At 37.8% G+C, this 23,319-nt stretch overlaps 3 protein-coding genes across 8 annotated transcripts in view; 2 read left to right on the plus strand and 1 right to left on the minus strand.

Moving 5' to 3' along the window:
• MYO19 (myosin XIX) overlaps nucleotides 1–11,995 on the minus strand; it is a 42,350-nt gene extending 30,355 nt beyond the window's left edge. The window contains exon 1 of the mRNA XM_031966536.1: nucleotides 11,603–11,995. The gene's annotated coding sequence lies outside the window, so the exon portion shown is untranslated. The remainder of the gene's footprint in view (nucleotides 1–11,602) is intronic.
• PIGW (phosphatidylinositol glycan anchor biosynthesis class W) lies at nucleotides 88–7,130 on the plus strand. 2 transcript variants are annotated; one of them, XM_023502195.2, is made up of 2 exons: nucleotides 88–506; nucleotides 5,587–7,130. In XM_023502195.2, exon 2 carries the CDS (start codon nucleotides 5,597–5,599, stop codon nucleotides 7,112–7,114), a length of 1,518 nt encoding a protein of 505 aa, XP_023357963.1. In that variant the 5' UTR covers nucleotides 88–506; nucleotides 5,587–5,596; the 3' UTR covers nucleotides 7,115–7,130. The 2 variants fall into 2 exon arrangements, with proteins under 2 accessions (XP_023357963.1, XP_003768049.1); XM_003768001.4 differs by having other exon boundaries at nucleotides 91–493.
• Nucleotides 8,458–23,319, plus strand: part of GGNBP2 (gametogenetin binding protein 2) — a 28,638-nt gene continuing 13,776 nt past the window's right edge. For 4 of the 5 annotated variants that reach the window (XM_031966540.1, XM_031966541.1, XM_031966542.1 and 1 more), the window contains exons 1-6: nucleotides 8,458–8,520; nucleotides 8,871–8,948; nucleotides 12,875–13,103; nucleotides 19,714–19,794; nucleotides 21,048–21,301; nucleotides 22,149–22,247. In XM_031966540.1, the coding sequence (XP_031822400.1) occupies nucleotides 8,899–8,948; nucleotides 12,875–13,103; nucleotides 19,714–19,794; nucleotides 21,048–21,301; nucleotides 22,149–22,247 (713 nt within the window). In that variant the 5' untranslated portion in view covers nucleotides 8,458–8,520; nucleotides 8,871–8,898. Of the gene's footprint in view, nucleotides 8,521–8,870; nucleotides 8,949–12,023; nucleotides 12,137–12,874; nucleotides 13,104–19,713; nucleotides 19,795–21,047; nucleotides 21,302–22,148; nucleotides 22,248–23,319 lie in introns of those variants that run through there. The other variant, XM_031966543.1, reaches the window with a different exon arrangement.

Raw genomic sequence — 23,319 nt, forward strand, 5'->3', positions numbered from 1 at the left:
CCGAACGCCTGGGCCCGCCCCATCCAGGCTCCAGGTCCCGCCCCTGCCCTCCGAAAGGCTGACTGCGGGCAAAGACTCTGGCTCTCCGTTCAGTTTCTGCGGCTGCGCAGTTCTCTCGGTGACTTAGCTTCTCGACTCCAATCCCGGCCTCTCCTGTGCCCGGGCGCCCGGAGGCGGGAATCCGAACCGGATGTATGAGTAGCCGCGGAGGACGAGGAGGAGAGTAGAATCCACCCCTCCGCCCTGGGGAGAAGGTAGAATCGCGCTGCCTGGACTAGCTGGGTGACTCCCCGGTTGTCGAAAGTTGTATTTCGAAAGAAAAGGCTGGGCCTAGGTGGGCCCCCAGCCCAAAGATGATTACTCTGGTCCGACGGCTGCTCTTTCTGGAGGTTTCCCAGGGTCTGGGCCTACCTTTTCCCCCTTTCCTTCATCCAGTCACTGGTCTCCCTGAAAAAGGCCGGGCTTAAATCTAACCTACTGGTGGAAGATAAAGGTCAGACATTCAGGTGGGGCTGGTGGAGGTTCGAACGGCGTGCTTGGAGGGGAGGGGGTGTGCTGGTGAACCTGGGGAACTGGGAGGAGTCCACATAAAATGGGAACAGGATCATAAAATTTTAAAAAGTTTTAATGAGGGGTCCTAGGGTGTCGCGCCATAGAGACTCTCTAGTAAAACACCCCATATTTCATGAAAAATCCGAGGATTAGCGAGTGAAAATCTCGCCCACATAAGGCTCATATGCTAGTGGTGCTGTGTACTTTTTATATAGGCTATTGCAAATTTTGTTCTGAAATGCTGCAGAATTACATCTTAAATAGATTTTGTAAAGATATTAAGTACAATATCTAGAATAAGATTAAAGTTTTTGCACTAATACACTTCATGCGCACAATTTCATAAAATTAATTTACCTACCAAAAAAAGTTATGAGCTAAAGCTGGAAATCACCTTGGAAAGACCAAAACAGGGCTCTTCAATAAATGCCTGATTTTTCTCTTTGGACAGTGATTTAGAATTATATAGTGGAAGCTAAATGATAATTTATGTTAATAGAGGATTATAAAGCTCTTTAAAACAACCCTGTAAGGCAGGTTGTGGAAGTATTACTTTCCCTAATTTTACAATTGAATAGAGGTTGTGATTTTGCTAGTAGAGGTTTTAAGATTTGCTTTATTAATACGTTCCAAATTTGGGATTATTAAATCTCAGGTTTGGTTTTATTGGAGGTTTTAAAAGAAAATTCGGATATGGTCCTGAGTTAGGTGATTTAACAGAGTTCTGATTGTCTTATTTGCATACGTTACATTTTTAAAAGGAAAATACTTTACTATCCACTAGTGTCTTTTGCCTCCTAAGTTAAACTGCTGAACCTACCCATACATCTGTAATCAGGGATTCCTTTAAACCCATTATAGCCTCATTAGGGAGAAAATAGACATTTATATAAACACTATGTGCCAGGTGCTTTACAATATTTTATTTAATTCTCACAGCAATTGTTTGAAGTAGGAGCTGTTATTCCTTATTTTGCAGTCAAGCAAAGTGAGGCAAATAAGATTGTGACTTGGCTAAAATCACAAAGCTAATAAGTGTCTGAGGTTGTCTTTCTGACTCCAGACCTAGTGCTCTATTCACTTAAATCTCTTCTGCTCAAAACCTAGCTTGCTCATTGTCAGGATATATTCATACAGATTTTTAGCACTAGAAGGCTTGACTTTAAAAGATCTGATTTAGCCCCTTTATTTTACAAATAGAGACTACAGATACATAAAATGCTTTATTCAAAGTCACAAAACTTGTCATGGACTTCTGTACAAATGTTCTTTTACACAATAATTACAAATATATAATGTACACTTTTCAGTTCATTAAAAAAAACTATTATATATGTAGTACAAAATAATGTACTTTGCTGTGTTGATTCATAGAATGGTAAAGCTGAAAAGTACTTCGAAAATCTTTTAGATTTTTAGGAATCTTTTTTTATTTTTTTATTTAATAGCCTTTTATTTACAGGATATATACATGGGTAACTTTACAGCATTAACAACTGCCAAACCTCTTGTTCCAATTTTTCACCTCTTACCCCCCCCACCCACTCCCCTAGATGGCAGGATGACCAGTAGATGTTAAATATATTAAAATATAAATTAGATACACAATAAGTATACCTGACCAAAACGTTATTTTGCTGTACAAAAAGAATCAGACTCTGAAATATTGTACAATTAGCTTGTGAAGGAAATCAAAAATGCAGGTGTGCATAAATATAGGGATTGGGAATTCAATGTAATGGTTTTTAGTCATCTCCCAGAGTTCTTTTTCTGGGCATAGCTAGTTCAGTTCATTACTGCTCCATTGGAAATGATTTGGTTGATCTGTTGCTGAGGATGGCCTGATCCATCAGAACTGGTCATCATATAGTATTGTTGTTAAGTATATAATGATCTCCTGGTCCTGCTCATTTCACTCAGCATCAGTTGTTGTAAGTCTCTCAGGCCTTTCTGAAATTATCCTGTTGGTCATTTCTTACAGAACAGTAATATTCCATAATTTTCATATACCACAATTTATTCAACCATTCTCCAACTGATGGACATCCATTCAGTTTCCAGTTTTTAGCCACTACAAAAAGGGCTGCCACAAACATTCGTGCACATACAGGTCCCTTTCCCTTCTTTATAATCTCTTTGGGATATAATCCCAGTAGTAACACTGCTGGATCAAAGGGTATGCACAGTTTGATAACTTTTTGAGCATAGTTCCAAAGTACTCTCCAAAATGGTTGGATTCGTTCACAACTCCACCAACAATGCATCAATGTCCCAGTTTTCCCGCATCCCCTCCAACAATCATTATTTTTTCCTGTCATTTTAGCCAATCTGACAGGTGTGTAGTGGTATCTTAGAGTTGTCTTAATTTGCATTTCTCTGATTAATAATGACTTGGAGCATCTTTTCATATGACTAGAAATAGTTTCAATTTCTTCATCTGAGAATTGTCTGTTCATATCCTTTGACCATTTTTCAATTGGAGAATGGCTTGATTTTTTATAAATTAGAGTTAATTCTCTATATATTTTGGAAATGAGGCCTTTATCAGAACCTTTGACTGTAAAAATATTTTCCCAGTTTATTGCTTCCCTTCTAATCTTGTCTGCATTAGTTTTGTTTGTACAAAAACTTTTCAATTTGGTATAATCGAAATTTTCTATTTTGTGATCAGTAATGATCTCTAGTTCTGCTTTGGTCATAAAGACCTTCCCTTTAGGAATCATTTTTACAGATGAAAGCCTAATTTTGTCAGACCATCAAGAACCTGAATCTTTTTTTCTGTTTCAGTTTCATTTTTTCAAATACACATAAAGCTAGCTTTCAACATTCATTTTTTTAAGGCTTTGTTCCAAATTTTTCTCCTTTATCTCCCTCCCCAAAACAGCAAGCTATCGTTAAATATGTGTAATTCTTTTAAACATTTCCATATTTGTCATATTGTGCAACAAGAATCAGCCAAAAGGAGAAAAACTACAAGAAAAAGAACAAAAAGTTTCAGTCTTCATAGTTCTCTGGAAATGGATGCCATTTTTCATCTCAATTCTGTTGGAATTGCCTTGAATCACCACATTGTTGAGCTGAGCTAAATCCATCAGATAATTTTGTGGCTACTGTATACAATATTCTCCAGGGTCTGTTCATTTCACTCAGTTCATGTCAGTCTTTCTAGATAGTTCTAAAAATCAGCGTGTTCAAATGATATTCCATTACATTCATATACCAATAATTTATTCAGCCATTCTCCGATTGAGGGGCATCTACTCAATTTCCAGTTCCTTGCCACTACAATAAGGGCCGCTACAAACTTTTTGCACATGTGGGTCTTTTTCCCTCTTTTATGATCTCTCTGGGAGATAGACTCAGTAGTGAGGGTATGTACAGTTTTATAGCACTTTGGGCATAGAAAACCTGAATCTTTTGAGTTTTAGTCTTCTTTTCTTCATTATATCATACTGTCAGCTATATTCAATTATCCAATTCCAAATTTTCTCCTTGAAGACAAAGGTGGCCTTTGTCAGCTGTGTTACAAGTTCACGCCAGGGAATGCCTAACACTTAATGCTATTACATAATATAATGTCTGGAGCTAAGGTTGATCCTGAATTATGCACTTTGCTTTTTATTATGAGATATTAGCAGTGCAATTTAAAAATATTTTCCCCAGTTAATTTTAAATAATTTTACTTGTTTCTAAAACTTCCAGATTCTCTTATCCCAACTCCCATTAAGAAAGCACATGTTAACTTATAGCACTGAAATTTAAATGGCTTATAAAAATATTTTAAAATCTAAGACATCTCAATAAAATTGGGCATTTGTAAAATATTGTAAATTTCAACTGTTTTAATATTCTTGGGAAACTGTCCGAAGTAAAAGACATACTGAGATATAAGTTCTGATTGTGACCATCTCTAGCTTTTGTGCCCTTGGGCAAGTCATTCTCTAGGCCTTGGTTTCATTACATTGATCAAGGGACTAGTAGGTGTGCAGACTGCTCAAATCTCAGTTGCTTTACCACTTAATAGTTCTGTGATCCTGGGCAACTTATTTCACCTCTGTTCCCTCAGTTTCTTCATCTGAAAAATTAGGTGATTGAGCAAAACAAACCTAACTTCCATTCCATTTCTCTCTTGTTCAAAGCAGTCTTTAGTACTAGGCTGAGAGTGAAAACAATTGGATTCTGTTTATGGCAGCCCTCTTTGTAGTGGCTAGAGACTGGAAACTGAGTGGATGACCATCAGTTGGAGAGTGGCTGAATAAATTGTGGTATATGAATATTATGGAATATTATTGTTCTGTAAGAAATGACCAACAGGAGGATTTCAGAAAGGCCTGGAGAAACTTACACGAACTGATGCTGAGTGAAATGAGCAGGACCAGGAGATCATTATATACTTCAACAACAATACTATATGATGACCAGTTCTGATGGCCCTGGCCATCCTCAGCAATGAGATCAACCAAATCATTTCCAATGGAGCAGTAATGAACTGGACCAGCTACGCCCAGAGAAAGAACTCTGGGTGATGACTAAAAACCATTACATTGAATTCCCAATCTCTATATTTTTGCCCACCTGCATTTTTTATTTCCTTCACAAGCTAATTGTACAATATTTCAGAGTCTGATTCTTTTTGTACAGCAAAATAACAGTTTGGTCATGTATACTTATTGTGTAAATATCTAATTTATATTTTAATATATTTAACATCTACTGGTCATCCTGCCATCTGGGGGAGGGGGTGGGGGGTAAGAGGTGAAAAATTGGAACAAGAGGTTTGGCAATTGTTAATGCTGTAAAGTTACCCATACATATAACCTGTAAATAAAAGGCTATTAAATAAAAAAATTAAAAATAAAAAAAAAATTTAAAAAAAGAAAGAAAACAATTGGATTCTGTTACATCATTTAGTTCAATTGTCAAATTCCAAATTTTCTCCTTGAATCATAGTAAAAACTTGGCCATATATATATATGGAAATTTTACTGTATTCAATTTTCTTACAAATTTATTTCTATGTTCTTTTTAATACAGGAAGAAAAAAATGTCTCAAAGGCAAATGAAGGCAGCCTTTGTCAGCAACCTTAATGGGACTAGCCTATTGGAAATTTCAGCTGGTTTGGCTTTGCCCCCACTCTGTACTGTGTGTAGAGGTCTGATACTCATTCTCTTACAACTCCACCATGTAACCTTGCCATGGAGATGGGGAGCTCATTTTTTTACTGACTTTGCTATACTTATAGTGCCCTTGGTAGCTTCTTGCACCATTCTTTCTTCTGTGATCTTTCTTGTGCCACCTATCTTAACCATTTTAGGTACACTGTTATTTTACAAGCTATATAGCAAAAGGCACTATTATGCCAAGGCACCTGCCCAGAAAATCATTTCTGCATTTCTAAAAATCAGTGTAGATTCCAAAAACATTCCATCTGTTACTATGTTCCGTGTTTATATCAATCTGGCCACTGCCATCAGCATCCTGGCTGTGGATTTTCCACTTTTTCCTAGACGATATGCCAAAACAGAGGTATATGGAACAGGACTGATGGATTTTGGAGTAGGAGCCTTTGTTTTTGGGAATGCTATCATTTGTCCAGAAGTTAGAGGAAAACTTGGGGCCAAACAGTCCAGATATGATTATCTTGCAAAGCAATTGTTCTCCGTTTGGCCATTAATACTCCTAGGGCTAGGACGACTAATCAGTGTAAAGTCTATAGGCTATCATGAACATTTATCTGAATATGGAGTTCATTGGAACTTTTTTTTTACTTTAGCAGTAGTTAAAGTGGTAGCCTCCTTACTCTTGATTTTTTTTCCCATAAATAAATCTTGGATTGTGGCTGTCATCATTGCCATATTGTACCAAATATCTCTTGACTTTGCACAACTCAAGATGATTATTTTGTATGGGATCGATCGCAAAGGCACAAGAATTGGTTTTCTAAATGCAAACCGTGAGGGAATCATTTCCACCTTCGGATATGTGGCCATATATATGGCTGGTGTACAAACTGGATTATATGTGTTAAGGGTAAAACCTCTTCTCAGAGATTGGATTAAAGTGGGATATCATCTGTTACTGACAGCTACCACTTTTCTTGTATTTCTTTATGTATGTCAAACATATATAGATGCAGTTTCCCGAAAAATGGCTAATTTAGCCTTTTGCATTTGGATAGTTGCTTACAGCTTAACATTTCTCAGTTGGCTGATATTAGGTAATGTAATTTTGGTCTTCACCAAATTCTTAATTAAAGGAGCTACTGTGCCATGTTCCTGGGATCTCATCCAGACAATCAACACAGATAAAAAGTCTTCAGAGTCTCTGGCCCGTCAGAATGGAAGAGAGCTGCCAAGCCTTTGTTTAATTGCTGCCATTAACCGAAACCAGTTACTTTTCTTCTTGCTGACAAACATCATGACAGGCTTAGTCAACATGACTGTTGACACTCTACATTGTAGCTCCTCTTGGACTTTAACTATACTCTATTTGTACATGATTAGTAATTGTTTAATTATGTATGTCCTGCATATACAAAATATTACTATAAAATGCTGGTGATTATTGGGATGAAAAATGTGTCAAGAATGTCATTTTGTGACTCAATGGTTAATTTTATCTCAGAATTACGAACTGTCACAAATACAGGCTTGTGGCATCATGCACTAATTCTTATTTACTATACCTTAACACTGTATATAGTACTAGATACAAGATAGAAGCAGAGCTTCTAAAATTTCCCATAGATAAGTTAATGGTATTCCAGTCAAGGTACAAGGTAAGGTTCCTTCATCATAGCTCAATTACAATTATACAATTTTTAGCTTAAGTACAAAAGCAGTCATTCAAAACTTGCACTGGTATTCTAAAATGCATAGCATAGTGAGAATAAATTCTCAAAAAAAAAAGATGTAACTATATAATATAATTTACATATCAAGTGATTATGAAATATTACATATAAAATATTATTTTCAGATATAACTACTTACTAAAAAAGAAATATCTTTAGATAACTAGAATGCAGTCCATTTTAATGAAACTAACTTTGTTTCGTCCTCTTGTAATGATTTAACATTATTACTTCCCCACCCTGAAAATAAGAGCTGGATTCCTTTGAAAAAATTGTAAAAATCTTTTGACTGCAAAAGACAGTAACTCATATTAGCCTTTTGTATTCCTGAATGAAAATCTTTGTATTTCAGATTCATTTTGGGGTAAAATCCAGAGTAATTTGTATTTGGCAAGGAATCTGGATTAATTTATTACACAGATATATCCATCCATATTGAATTGTAACTGCAGCCGATATTTTAAAATGTTCTCTTTCATTTAGTTTTGGGCCTATTCTAGTCTCTAATCTGAAAAGCTATTTTAGCATGTTATGGTAAAAAATGCTGGATTTCAATTAAGCCATGGGCAAGTAACTTTTCTAGGCCTCAGTTTGCCCATGTGTAAAATGAAGATAAAATCATCTACCTCCTAGGACTGTTTTGAGGATCAATTAACTATGTAAAATGTTTTGCAGACCTAAAAACAAATAAATTCTAGTTATAGCTTCTTGAATAAGTTTATTTTTTAAAGAAAAAATTTTCTTTACCATGTCAAGCAATTTAGAATGTTTTTACACTTGCAAAAAACTTTACATAACCAGTTATATCCTGAATTTATTCTACTATTGAGAGACATTTATTTTTTCTTCTGAGGAGATCAATTCAATGAACAATTCATGTAGCCACAAAAACAAAAGTCATATTAAAAGGTTATTTTCAATTTTCAATTAAGAATTTGGACATTTAACCAATAAAATTGCAATATGCAAATTAAGCATGACAGGAAAAGGTGATTGGCTCACTTGCTGTCTATGTCACAGTCCCAGCATCCACAACCAGTCTCTTCATAGCGAAGCAGAGGAGGGCAGAGGGTCACTAATCGTGTTGGTCTCTCATTTTAAAAAGTAATTTAAAGTAAGTTACCTGATGGCTTAATGAATATGTTGGTTGAATGATAGAATTTTTTTATTGTCAGTAGTCACTTTCACTCTCCTGTGGCTGGGGGAGGGTCCCTAATAAAAGTATCTCGATAGGTTTTCAAGTCCCAACAGTTATGGAAAAAAATAATTTGAAAAGATCAAAGTGGATCTATTTTTCCCCCTCTATATAAGTAAAACTTGATGAATAACTTACATAACTAACAGAATAATACACAGATAAGACATGTCATTTGGTGATTCTTTTTTATAAGGAGCCAGATAACATAGGAGTTACCTTTCTCTTTTAAGATCTAAGTGAGGGAAATGTGTATGTATTTTTGACAGATACAACAGAACCTCCCACTGTCAGCTCATGAAAAAGAAAGCTCAATTTCACAGATTCTACACATTTGGACAACTGAGGTAATATCACATTCTGCTGTTCGATTTTACTATCATGCAAAACAAAATATTTAACCATCATTATTAAAAATAAAAAACATAATTTGTAAGGAGGAGGAAAGAACATAGTAGGAAAAAGATGAGAGCAGGAATTGTTTAGGAAGGAATATAGTATCATTTAGGACATCATCCTAGCTGTGATCTTTAGAAAATGATACTTTTATTGTTTTGTATTTATATGATAGCCCCCCCTTTACAACTAAACCTGATTTTATATATGTTTGCAAGTGCCAAAGCATTTCCATCGTGGCATTTTTATTAAATGTATCCAACAGCAGAGTGCTGTTATTTTAAGTCAGAGGACCTGAATTTAAATACTTGCTCTTTAATTAATACTAATTTGAACTTGGGAAAGTCACTTAATGTTTCTAGGTCTCAGTTTCTCTTTGAGGTATAAGTCTAGGGCCCTATAAATTTTCATACACATAAAAATGTTTTTTAAAGCATACAAAAAAACCCAACTCCTTAAAACACTTGGGGAAGAGCAGTTTTTCCTTAATGACCTCTTAAAAGCAGAGAATCTTTTTCAAGGAGATAAATCCAGACTGGCTTTGCCATAACAACCCTATCTATAACATCTTTATTAATAGTAATTAAATGGTCTGGTTTATTGCCAGTCTTATTTTCCCCTGCTTAGCCACTCAACCTTGCTCATTGCAGACCCAGTTTTTTTCTTTTTCTTTTTGATCCAGTTCTTAAGGAAATTAGGGAAAATGATGAATGTGCTCCTTTCCCCCTTTCTATGTTTGGCAAAAGCATGGTTCTGATGTTACTCTTGTCAAAGAATTAGTTTGTAAGCTCTATAAGGGCAGGGACTTTGATTTTTAATTTATGTAATTATCATGCAATGTGATGCATAATCAAGAAATGTAGCCTGTAAATGATGGTAAGAAGCAAAGCAAAACTGGCTAAGTAATTTAAACCAATAAATAAAAGAATCTGCCCTGAAATCAGGGTGGCAAACAGCAGTCAATGAAATACAATTGCTACACGCAACAAATTTTTCTCTAGCATCTTTCCCTAAATATGTAGTAAAATGAGTCCCTCCTAACTTTTATAATCTTATTCTTTAAGAGTGAAATCGATCAAATATGTACTTTGTCTCTTAATAGTTAAAAAGTATTTAATGCCTAAATTATCTGAAATACCATCCAAGGTACTCAGTAAGGGGCTTCTATTGGGTAGCTCAAAAGCCAAGTCAAATTGCAAGTCACAGAAAGCAAGCTTTAAGTCCAGATTTTATTGCCATTTCTAGTTTAGATTCAATCTCTAGAGCAAGAAGAGGCCATATTCTTTTCAAATAGCAACAATCCTAAACTCAGTAATGTTACTAAAATTAGTACTTATACTAAAGCTTGTCCTTCTCAACTGTAACCAACCAAAAGAAATGATTTAACTAGATCAACTTAGATAAACTTCTTACTTGAAAGAATCACCTTTAGAGATTTAACAGCTACAGGTAGCTTTTTCAAGAAAATGTTCAGGTTTTTACCAAAAATTTAATTTTTAGATCCTGCACACTACACACAAATTGCTATTTTGTAGAGTAATCATTATTATAGGTTTAAGTGTGAAACAAACGTTAAATACTTGAATCTGTGTTGTGTGGGGGTAATGTGTGTAGATCCATACACAAATACATACATATAAAATTACACATGGCACTCCCAGCTGTCCTTCTAATACATCACCAAAGAGCATAAATATTTATTGGATAGCCATACCTTTAGGACTGAACAATGCTTCTTCCAGCTTATGTCACCCACCCCACAGTGACCACACAATGTCATAAGTCAACATGGCTGAGGATGCACTGTAGGTTTTTTTTTTTGTTGTGAATCTCTAAGACTTCATGTGATGACCAAAATAGCTTTTAAAGGTCAGTACCACAGCTCCAGGCTATTCTTCCAGGATTCATATATCTGCCTTTAAGAATTAGTTACTATTAGAAATAGTAAGTAAAATAGCATTTATCCTGAAAAGCTTCAAATTTCCCCTTAAAAAAACACAACCTTTTTACAACAATCCTGAAAGTTGGGTTTGTTTTTTTTCAGCTGACAGCAGCAAGCAGAATACTGAAAACTGCCACTGTGGCAGTTTCTGCCCTTTGCCCAAGTTTATCAGTGTTCTCCCTTTCCTTTCTCGGATTAAGTCTGACCCATTCCGAAAAAGCAACTAGGTCATTCCACCCCAACCAGGTTTTGGCATAACAACTAAAACCATTAATATGGTCAGAATTTTTCCCCCGAGGGCATCTCGGTCCATGGATGAAATAGTGCTAATGAAAACCCCTCGTGGATCCATCCCAGTCCCCATTTAGGTCAAGTTGGTTCATGTCATCTGGGATAGAGCGTCAACTAATCTAAGAGTTGGTTTGACTAGACAACTTCCAAGATCCACTCAGCACTAAGTCTTACACATGGCTCGGAGGCTGCGCAGGGCGGCTCTTGCTCAGGGAGTTGGGAGGAGGGGAAGGATTTCCCCACCTTTCCTCTCACCAGTAGGCGGGCTGGGCCTGGGGCAAGGGAGGGGTCCTCTTTCCCCAAAGTTCAACTCTCCAAGTCCCCACGCCGTCCCGCCCCCGCCTACACTTTCCCTCGCCCTTCTCTACTCACCAACTTCGCCATCTCTCTGCCCCTCACAGACCCTCTTCTCAGCTCCCCAGGCCCAGAGCCGCCGCCGCCGCCGCGGCCTAGCCCGGCCTCTCACGCCCGCCTGCCCGCCTGCCCTGGACTGGCCTCGGTAGGCGGCTCCCGCCCCCCCCACCCCCGTTTTGGGTTGATTTAACGCAGTAATTTGGGGTGCGGACGTGGGTCAGAGGTCAAGACCGGCAGTCCCGGTTCCGAGAACCGAGCTGCAGCTACGGCCGTTGAAGACGCCGGGTAGGGCCGGTTACGATAGGAGAGGCTCCCGCGCGCGGCCGTTGGCTGGCGGGAATCTCGCGAGAGGGGGCGGGGCCCCGGGAGGTAGGTGTCTTCTCCCTCCCCCCCTCCCAGCCCCTCCCCTCTGTCCTGGTGCTCTCTCCCTCCCCCTTCCCCTCCTCCCTCCCCACGCGGCGCGAGCGGCTGACAGACCCGGGAGAGGAAACGGCCCGCAGAGCCGCGCTCCCGCCCAGCCCAGCCCGGCCCCGCCCAGGGCCTCGTTAGCCGGTAATGGGGAAGGTTGGAGTGCTAGGCAGGGATAGCTGGGGCCTGGGCTAGGTAGGGGAGCGGGGTGAGGAGCTCGGGGCGCCTCCGGTCCCTGCCCTGCCTGGGGCTTCGGGAGGGGGGATGGGAAAGACTCCGACCCCAGCGCCCCCGGAGGTTCGGGGCGGGGCCCGACCCCTCCCTGGGGCGGGGCCGCGCTGGGCAACGGCGAGCCGGAGCCGCGCCTGGGAGTGGGGACTGACAGGGCGGGAGCGCGCCTGGTTTGCGGGGGCGCGCCTGGAAGGGGAGGACAGGGAAAAGAGGGGGGGGGGGAGCACGCGCGGTGGCGGGAGGCGGCAGGTCAGAGCAGGTGCTGGAGCCAGGCCCAGCCTGGGCCAGGGGAGCCTGACAACCAGGCCAGGGGAGGAGGGGCTGGCCTCTGAACTCTGGGACGGGCGGGGCCCGGGACTGCGGCGGCTCTGACTGGCTGGGGAAGTCCCCTCTCTGGCGGGTCTCTTCCGCCGCCTGGTGTTCCTGACAGGAGGCCGGCTAGAAGGCGTGGGCGGAGAACAGGAGGGGGGCGGAGGGAGGCGACGGGAGGGCGGGTTCGGGCGTTTCTTGACGCTGATTGGCTCCGCGCGTGTTGAATCAGGCGATGGAAAACGCTGAGTCCGTGCGCGGCCTCCCTTCTCCCTCCCCCGGTGGCGAATGTGCGGCGCCGCGGCGGCCTCGCTTTACGCTCGCGGGGTTTGGCTGTTGCAGGCAGGAGCAGGGAGGAGGCGGCAGTAGCAGCAGGAGCGGCAGCGGCGGCGGTAGCGGCAGCGGTAGCAGCGGCGGCGGCGGCGGCTGGGAAGCGGTCGTGACGGCGGCGACAGCGGCGGCGGCCACATCGGAGACGATGGCGCGGCTGGTGGCAGTGTGCAGAGACGGGGAGGAGGAGTTCCCCTTCGAGAGGAGGCAGATTCCCCTCTACATAGACGACACCCTCACGGTGAGCGGGCCGGGCCGGGTTGGGCCGGCCTGGCCTCTCCCCCCTCTCCCTCTCCGCCGCCTTGGCAGCTGTTCCCCCCATTCCCCCGCCCCCAGGCCGAGAGCTGCGCACTGGAGAAAGACGAGGGTGTTGCAATTGGTAGGCGAGGCCTTTCTCTGCAGGCCCGACTCTCCCTCCCTGCCCCAGGTTGGACAGGGCCGCCTCGGCCCCATCGGGCCGCTTCTCGCCCCTTTACTCTTTTTCGCCATTCTGTCCCACCTCTCCACCCTCTGGAGTTCGTCTCCTTCCAGGAAATATGCCCCGGTTCAGAGCAGACGCCTTGTAACAGGAACGCCAGAGCCACGGGCATTTTAGGGCCTATCTCAGAAACCACCAGCCCCCGAGGAGACTTAATGATTATCTGCAACTGTCACAGCTGGGCTGCTGCCGCCTGACTGTTTGTATTTCATTATGTGTGGCACTGTACCGGCAAATACTGAAGTTGACAGGCGTGTCTAAGCCAGTCAGGAACAATTTCACCAAACCATTTTTATTTAGCTCTTGCCTTGTTTTAACATTAACCTGGGGGAATGGGGGAGGGGGGGTGGAAGAAGAGGTCTATATTCTTTGAATAGTCTAACGCGTTTTAGAAACTATTTGGGAAATGATTTTTCTCACTAGGTTGTCTTTTGAATAGATGTGCCAGGTGTTCAGAAAAACCCCGAAACATCGTGTTTAATTTTCCAATTATTTAGAACATTTTTTTTTTTTTTTTTAGGTATAAATCTAAAAAAGCCATTTCCTGTGATTGGGTGGTTTACAGCTCTTTTCAAGAGTTAATAGTCCTACAGTATTATCTGGCTCTGTTTTTACTATATGAAAAAAAAAATGTTTCCTTTTGGAGGAAATGGCAAAAACTTGCAATTGAATCTTACCAGGAAATAAAGAGTGCAATTGCTTGTCACTATTTTTAAAGATCTTTGATCAACGTTTTTCTCTTTTGAAATTTGTTTTTGGTATCCTGTACTACCCAAGTTTGTTAGAGTTCAGAGCTAGATTTGAGTGAAAATAAACTTTATTTTCAGAACAAAGGTTTATGTGTTTCAAATTTATATTGTCTGTTAATTAATTTTATGTGTAGTTGTGAAAATGCCAAATGCCACCTAAAATTTACAATAGCTGTTAAAATGCAAGTCATTGTTAGAGATGCCACTCTTGTTAGCCAGTGTCAAGACTGGTTTGAGGTGCAGCACTTCTGTTTAAAATGGAAAAGTGTGACTGAGTTAACCTGGGTAATTGGTTGGAGTGTTCAAAACAAAAAGCTATAATTATAATTAGTCTGGATGCTTTTCCCTGGGAAAAAGAGTGGAGTACTTTCTGTTGTCTTAAGACTGAAGGAAAGAGGATTTATTCCTATTGATATCGGTCAATAGATCTATGTTTTGAATAGGTTTTCTGAGTTCTATATGAAAAATTTAGTGAAGCATCTTTGATATTTTAAGTGGTCCCATTGATCCCTTATGGTAAATGTTCATGCAATTAATGCTCATGCAAACATTGTGTGTACTTTTTGTTTATTCCAAAATATCCTTTCCCTTAGGATCTTGAAGTTAAAAAAATTTCATAGAGAATAAAGAGGAAGGAGAAGAGATTGGATGTAAGGAAGACTGTATGAGGCTAATCACAAAAATGTGGATATTTAATGAATTTAAAACATTCAGTCGTCCATGTCTCCATTTTAACTTTAGTTCTTAGTGAATGATACACTAATAGCTCAAAATTTTACTTTTTTGAGGAGGGGGAAGCTTTCTCCCTCTCCCAAAAAATGTCCTTTTGAACATTTTATACTTCTTTAAGTCACTTAAAATTGGATTTTCCCTTCTTGTAGGTTTTATTTTGCTTCTTGAGTTTAGGATTAGGAAAAAGAAAGCTGCAAGTAATTGGTTTAATTTAAGCAGCATTCCTTAAAGAAATGCATTTTATGTTGGGAAAATGTGAATCTCTCTAGGAATTTAACATTTTAATTACTAAATATTTTTTAGTGAAATATTTTTCCCTCAAATATATCATAATGGAATATTTGAAATAAGCTTCTTGCAAATCCCTTTCTCTCTCCCTAATATGTTAAGAGAAATAAGCAAAATCAGTCACCTGTAGAGGAGGGGGTGGGGGTGACAAGGCAAAGGCAGTTAAGAAGGAACAGATCTTGTAATGGTAGCTTTGTAAGAGGTGATGTGGTAGGCTTTTTTGAGAAATGGTTTTAGGTAATGGTCTCTATGAAGTTCCTCGAGTTTGAGTTATGGTTCCCTTTATCTGTTGATAAAGTTCTGGGCAAACTATGTTCTCTGGAAAAACATTGGTGCATTTTTAGTAGTGGTCATCAGTATTAATTGCTTCTTAGTAGCCATGTGTTTAGTGGATTCCGATTCTAATATGCTTATGATCCGGGAAACAATAACAATGGATGGGAGTTGAGGAAATTGTACAATTTTAGAAATTTTTCTCTCCCAATGGTGAAATACTTTTAGAACTTTTGAAAAATTGCTTTTTCTTAATAACCAGCTTATAATCAAATGGAGATATATACATTAGATTGGGGGGAGTAGGAAACTACATTTGAACTTTAATAGCATGGGTTGAAAGCTAATAGCATTTTAATTCACATTTATCATTAATAGAGTGGAACCAGCAAAATCTGACTACTTTTCCAATGTGGAATGCTCATAATTTTTTTCAAAAATGGGTTTTTGTTAGACTCCTAGACAGATTTTAATCTAAATTCTATTTAGACTCAATCTAGAGTCTCAACCTTGAAGGCTTTTAAAAAAAGAAGTAATCTCAGGTTGTACAAAGGCCTCCTAATGCTGAATGTTACAATGATATATGTAACATAAGTAAGTGTAGTAAGTGTTTAGGAAGATGTATTTGAACACTTTAGTCCAATGCTATAGTGTATAGGCATTTTGTCTTTCTTGAGAAAGAATCCTAAAGATTATTATTATAGATTATTTAGGATGTCGGTGATCTGTCTGCATTAACATACTGCATTAATTGTTAGAATTATAAACTTAGAAAATGTCAGGAACACAGATCTGCATTTTAGTGAAACCTTTGGAGAGTTGGGGGTATTTAAAATTTCCATAAAGATATGTTAGACTTTGTATATGATAAATGTACATCTACTTGGAGGTGTGGATTTAGTGTGCTACCAAAAGGTATGTGGTTTCATGTTTTCTCTTTGGACTCTGATTCAATAGCATTGGAATGTATTTTGTAGAAAGGGATTATGTTGTAAATAAAAGGTGAAAGAAGAAATTTGGAGTGAATGAAAAAGCATTTATTAACCATTTACTATGTGCCCAATGCTGGGAGGATAGAGAAAAAAGTAAGACAGGCTATTCTTAAGGAGCTCAACCTCTAATGGAGGAGAGTGGAGGACAGGATACAAGGGGCAGCAGGAAAACAACATAATCAGCTGCTGCAGAAATCTTAAGGGTGCAGCAGAGGGCTTAGAGGAATGGCAACATCAGGGAGTCTTTTAGTGGAATACAAATGAAAATAATTTGGATAAATGCACTCACTGTCTGCACAACAGGAAAATAATCCAAAAACTGGGGAAGGGAATAATATGAAGCACCTACTCTGGGTCAGAAACTATGCTAAGTGCTTTTCAAATATCTCATTTGATCTTGAGGGCAGTCCTATGCAGAATATCTTCTGTTCTGTGTTTGAGTGAGTTCACTTACCGATTTTTGACAGTACTATTAAGTCATCTAAGAAGTGATTTTAAAGAATAGAAAGCAAAATAACCCAAAAAAAGGAAAAAATCTTTCTTTTTCCCCTGTTAGGTAGTTAATGGCACATATAGTACCTTATATAGAATTTGACCAAAATGCTGCCAAGGCAAAAAAGACTGTTGAAAATAAATCATTTACCTCGTAAATATTGGGTATTTGATAAAATCACTGCAAGGGAAATTACCTTGCTTAGAGTGGCAAAATCCAGAATGGATACAGTACAGGATATGTTGGTGATATAATAACGATCTATAACCAAATGTAAAGGTTCATAAATAACCATAATGCTTTTCCTCTAAGATTCTCTATTTTTAATCTTGCTGTTAGTACATAGCTGTTTGAATGTCTTCCCCATTAGACTGTGAGCTCTTTATGAGCAAGGATTTGCCCTCCCCTTCCCCCCTTTTATATCCTTAGGGCTTACTAAGCACAGTGCCAGGCTCCTGTTAGGTGCTTAATAAATGCTTCTTGTGAATAAACGTTCTGATGAGCATCAAAGTCTGTAATAAGCTTTTTTTGTTGTTTGTTCTACTTGCTTAAGACAGCAAAACATTATTAGAAGGGAAAAAAAATCAGTTCTCATAAGTATAGTTAGAACTTCTGCTATCATATACTGGGTCTTCAAGTTTGTAGCTTTAAAAACAAACTCACTCCAAGTCTTCCCAAATTGATATTTTGGTCCCTTAATAAATGCTTGTTGACTTGTTTAAAACACTGGAACTAATGAACTAATAAATTTTGCTTAATTGGACATATGCTTTATGTCTAGTTTCAACACAGTGTGGTAATATCTCAGTTCAGGAGGTAAAGGATGCACATTTTAAATAGTCTACATAAGTAGTTAGGTGTGAAAGGGCCTGTTGCTTCTTTTGAATCACAAATTTGTTCTAATACTTAATTATTTGCTAAATAAATTTATTTTTATACAGAAAATCAAACCCTAAAACTGCAATGACTCCAGTATGTTAATTTTGTGTTTTTCTTAATCAGTTAAGTTCATTTGATAACCAGATTGTTATTAAATGGCTCAGTGGAAATAAGCTAGTGTTGAATTCAGTCAGTTCTCATGATAAAAGAAATAGGAATATTAATAGTTGAAAATTCCTGGGTAAAGTAAGGATTTTGGATTAACTTGTGTTTTTTCCTTATTGAACCATTTAAAGTTGCATTAGCCAAATTAAGATAAATAACTTGAGTTCATCATTATTCTGCTACTTTACACCCTAGTAAAAAGCCTGAACAGGCCACCTGTGGGGAGAACTAGAAACAAACAAAAAAAAGTTAATCATTAAACTGGATAATCAGCCCTTGAGCGATTTAGATTTGATCATCTAAGACCAGTGTATTTAAGGAAGGATGACTGATCTTTAAAAAAAGTTAAGGAGACTTGGAAGGAACATGCTGCTAATGTATGTGATGGACATGATGTTTTTATTACTAAATTATTTTGCTTTTAAAATCAATGTCTGCCTCTTTCATATGTAGATCTCTTGTTAGGTATAATAATAATCTAGTTTTCAATCACCCTTATAGAAACACAGGTAATGATTGCCTTAATGTTAAGAGTAGAGGAACTGAAGGACATTACTATAAATAGAGCAATTGATACCTTACTTAACTGAATCCTTTGGGATTGATTGTCTTCACAAGAAATTTTCAAAAATACAAATTAAGTAAGTAAAACAACTTAGATTTGTGGTAAATGATAAGTTGAATTTTTTTTTTTTTTTTTTTTTTTCTTGGAAGCTACCCAGGTGAAGGTAAACAAGGGTTACAGAGGTTGAAGTGAATTTGTTTCTCTCCCTCTCCCCGCAGATTTCCCCTTCGGTACTTAAAAGCTGCCTTACTTTCTTCCATCACCTTCATACCACTCACTTATAAATTGTTTCAGGGGGTTACCTCAACACAGCATTTGTATTTTTTAAGTAATTATGGAATGAATGTTCCTTTTGTAGTTTCTCAAAATGAAGAATATCAGGAACAGGTGGAAAAATAAGGCTTAGGAATGCTCTGAAAATAATGGATTGAAGAAGACAGCAATCCTGATGTATTGGGAAGAACATTGAATTGAGAGTCAGACTGGTTTGAATCCAGCCATATATTGTCTTTCTAGCCATATTATCCTTGGCGGAAGCACTTAACCTCCTTTACCTTTAGGCTTCTTATCTATATAATGAGCAAGTTAAACAATGACTTCTAAGGTTCCTTCTAACTCTAGATCTTTGGTCCCCCAGAAAGCTGCTTATTTTTTGGGGGGTACTATCAGGGGTCACTTGGTCTTCACCTTCTCCCCAGAACTTGTTCTCTCTTCTTCCCTGGCACAACTTATATTGCAGACTTCCCTAACAAAAGTTTATGATCCTTCTTTTCCACCCTTATATCCTCAGACTCCTCGTTTCTTATTTGATGCATTAGCTTGTAATAGTGACCTTTTCATACCATAATTCTTGCTTATGTAAATATTTGAATTTTTTTCCCTATAGCAGTTGTTTTTTACTTAGCAGTTAGGCCTGGTTATAAGCTTCTCTGCACTTGATATGTAGTGTATCACTGATACTTGGATCTTTTCAGACATATGGTGTAGGACCTTCTAGAGCTTACATTTTTGTTAGTATGCCCTGAGAGAATTCATAGTTACTACTTTACCTTTCTGAGGCATCATTAGGACTTGGCTTAGGAATTTAAAGCCCCGATATTGGGCAAATCTGTCCTTAAATATTGCCATTCAGCCCATGAATTAGTAAACACTGCTTTGTGTGTTTAAAGAATGGGGAAAGAATTTTGGCATGAATATTTTGGGTTTTTTATTTTTATTTTATTTTTTTAATTTTAAGATGGTGATGGAATTTCCTGATAATGTGCTAAATCTTGATGGGCATCAGAATAACGGTGCACAACTAAAGCAGTTCATTCAGGTAAAGTTTTTAATATTATTGCATTAGGTTTTTGCTAAATGTAATCCTGTATTATAAGTTAATTAACTTGATACAGCTGAGAAAATTGTATTGATTTTGTAGTTTTAAAGTTATGATCTTTCTTTGACTGTTACAGTGAATGATCATAAATGATATCATGCAAAAGAAATTTTGTGTTAGGACTTGAAATTTCCAAATCTTCTTTGTTGTCTTTGTCTTTTGAAGGAGGAGGCAGCCATACTATATGATGAGGGTTTTTGTTGTTGTTGTTCTTTTTTATATGAATCTTATAAAGTGAGAAACTAAATAAAATTTTATAGTTAATTTTTTGATCATTATTTCGTTTTGAAACTGACATAGATGTGAACAGAATAACACTGGGTATTGAATTGTCCTTCACAAGGCAAGCTGTGTTAGCTTGTATTCTAAATTTTAATTCACAGAGTTCCAGAAAATTGTGAATGAAAGCTTAAATCCAAGTGTGAATTGTTTCTTTACATTTGACTGTCTTATTCTACATTCCTTTTCATAACTGAGGACATTAGTAGTAATATAAATAACAATTTGCAAGAGAAAACACTTCACTTAGGAGAATAAGTAATAGTTTTTATGTTGATTTATAACAGTGGTCTCCAAACCTTTTTGATCTCCTGTTCCTAATAAATTTTTTTTCCTGGTGGATTTGCTGAAGGGTTAAGGGGGGATGGTAAGTTTGCCAGTGGTACCTGGGAACAGTTAAATTATATACCTGGCTTAGAAAAGGTAAATTGAAAATTCACACTTTCCAAAAGTGGAATTTTGTGGGAAAGTACTGGATAAAGGGATAGCTATTTTCTTTTGGAGATGAGCCCCCTCTGACATTCTTATCTCAGGGAGGGGGGTAGCATGTGATCCATTTTCCTAATGTACAGTTGATTGCTCACATATTCCTTAGGATCATGTCATAGAACCAACTCCATTTTGGAAATCACTAATCTATAGTATGTTTATTTCCTTTTCTATATCAACATTATTTCCTAGAGAAATACTAAAATACTAAACTTGTAATTCATTTGAATTTTCATCTTAAAGATACCAGTTAATTTCTTTTTTTTTTTTTTAATGTCTTTATTCTTGAGCAGTAAATGATATGTTATTTGGAAAACACTTGTGCTATATCAGCATATAGGTTTTTTTTTTTTTTTTTAAACAGTGTTACCTATTAGTATTTTTGAAGGACTTGTTTTCACTTTTGCTTTCCCTTTTGCTCTCAGCGACATAGCATGCTTAAGCAGCAAGATCTCAATATTGCCATGATGGTGACATCGCGTGAAGTCTTGAGTGCACTTTCTCAGCTTGTCCCATGTGTTGGTTGTCGTCGCAGTGTGGAGCGCCTCTTTTCCCAGCTTGTAGAGTCGGGAAATCCTGCCCTTGAGCCTCTTACTGTAGGGCCCAAGGGAGTCCTTTCTGTTACTCGAAGCTGTATGACTGATGCAAAGAAGCTTTATACGTTATTTTATGTGCATGGGTAAGTCAAAGAAAGAAAAATGGCTTGCTTCAATTGTGATTTTTGACAATTGCTTTCAAAGACTGGGTAAAACCTTTCACACATTTGCCTAAGAAGCTTGTCATTGTCTCACAGTGGGGCATGTATGTGGATGCTGATGCTGAAATGATATGTAATGATCAAAATAATGCTTGTCACAGTAATGGTATTTTTTACTTGGTTTGGTGGCATAGCTTTGTGGGAAGATAAGTCTGTAAAACTGCCAAGTGATATGGTAGATGTAATGCTTTTCAGTGTTAAAGAAGGGAGGAAAAACTATATATATAAAGTAATTTATGTGTTTTCATTAAATCAACTTTTGGTCTAATGCAGAAGTTCTTAGTCTAGGGCTCTTTTAAAAATATTTTGGGAATTGCATTTTGATATGGTAGGGCTTTTTTTTATGATCTTTTGCATTTTATTTTATGTACTTAAAAACATTTGCTCATAAGTGTAATCAGGCTGCCAAAGGGGTCTGTGATGCAAAAAAAAATTAAGAACATCCTAGTGTGCAATAGTAAATAGGGAGATAACCTTAAAGGCTAGAAGACCTGGCTTCAAGTCCCTCCTCTTAATTATATTGCCTAGCTGTAGGATTATTGTGAAGAATAAATGAGATGGTATATATAAAGATTCTATAATTGCTAGGTATTGTCATAATCATCATGATGGCAAAAACTAAAATGATTAAACTCTTTAGAAGAGAAATTTATATTAATAAAAACTGACTTAATAGTTTAATCTTATATTGGCTGATTCATGGATCCAGAGGTAGAATGATATAGTCTTTAGTATCCAAATAATCCTTGCCATGTTTGCTTTTATATAGGTCCAAACTAAATGACATGATAGATGCAATTCCAAAAAGTAAGAAGAACAAGAGATGTCAATTGCACTCCTTAGATACACACAAACCAAAACCTTTGGGGTAAGTTTACTTGAACACAAAGATTATATTTCTCATAGTTAAAATTATAAATATTAAGTAAATTCAATGATCAGTGGCCAAGAAAAACATGTTTCTTCACATAGTTGATTATACATTTTCCATAAATATCAATCTGAGTATTCTTCTAAGACCTTTTGCCTTGATATTTTGAACACATTTGATCATAAAGTATATTTTTGCATTAGAACTTAAGTTTTTGGAAGGGAATTGGTCCCTAACATAAACATTTGTTGTTATTAATTTTATTTTAGCCAGTAAGAGTATGTATTTTTTTGTAACTATTTGAATCCTGGCAATAGCTTTTAAGTATAAATGCTTGTTTCCTTTAATATTGTTTTAATGACCTAACTTTTATTTGTAAACCATTCTTTGGAGTTAGTATCCAATAGACTGTCCTCTCTTGATTAAATCACTATTGAATCTTTTTCAGAAGTTAACTTCTAGAAATACAAACCTAATGTATGGTTCTTCCACTTATTCCGTACTATCTTTCCATGATTGGGCAAAGTGTCCTAGGTAGCTACTGAGAAGTGTGAACCCCTGCTTATACCTAGGAGGAATATAAATTAAAGTTAGGCTTTTTCTTAAATCTTTTAAAAACCAAGTCATGTCAAGAAAAAGAGTGTGATTAGTACTACTGTTCTTCTAAATTAAGGTGTCAACTCTATAAAATAAAACTGAATTAAAGTCAGTTTTAATTTTCTTGGTTTGACCTTGAACACATTCTCTTATATTGAAAGAAAGGAAAGAAATAAATGCACCACTCACTTTATATGCCTGTGATTTTTGTTAATTTTTCTTAATCCCCCGAGGTAGACTCTGTGTGCTGTCTGATGCAGTTTGCTACTTAGATAAGGAAGTAGCTGCTGTATGAGTGGCTGTTAACCAAAATTGTGTTGCAATCTAGTGCATAGTTTTGAGTTTAGAAGTCGGGCCTTCAGGGTATTCTAGCAGTGTTTTTAATTGTTCATGCTTTTTAGGTGCCACCCAAACTTGTTCGATTACTAAATAGAATCTAAGTAAGTTTTAGAACTACTTAAATCTATTCTTA

Source organism: Sarcophilus harrisii, chromosome 4, assembly GCF_902635505.1.
Source record: "Sarcophilus harrisii chromosome 4, mSarHar1.11, whole genome shotgun sequence".
NCBI classification, from domain to species: domain Eukaryota; kingdom Metazoa; phylum Chordata; class Mammalia; order Dasyuromorphia; family Dasyuridae; genus Sarcophilus; species Sarcophilus harrisii.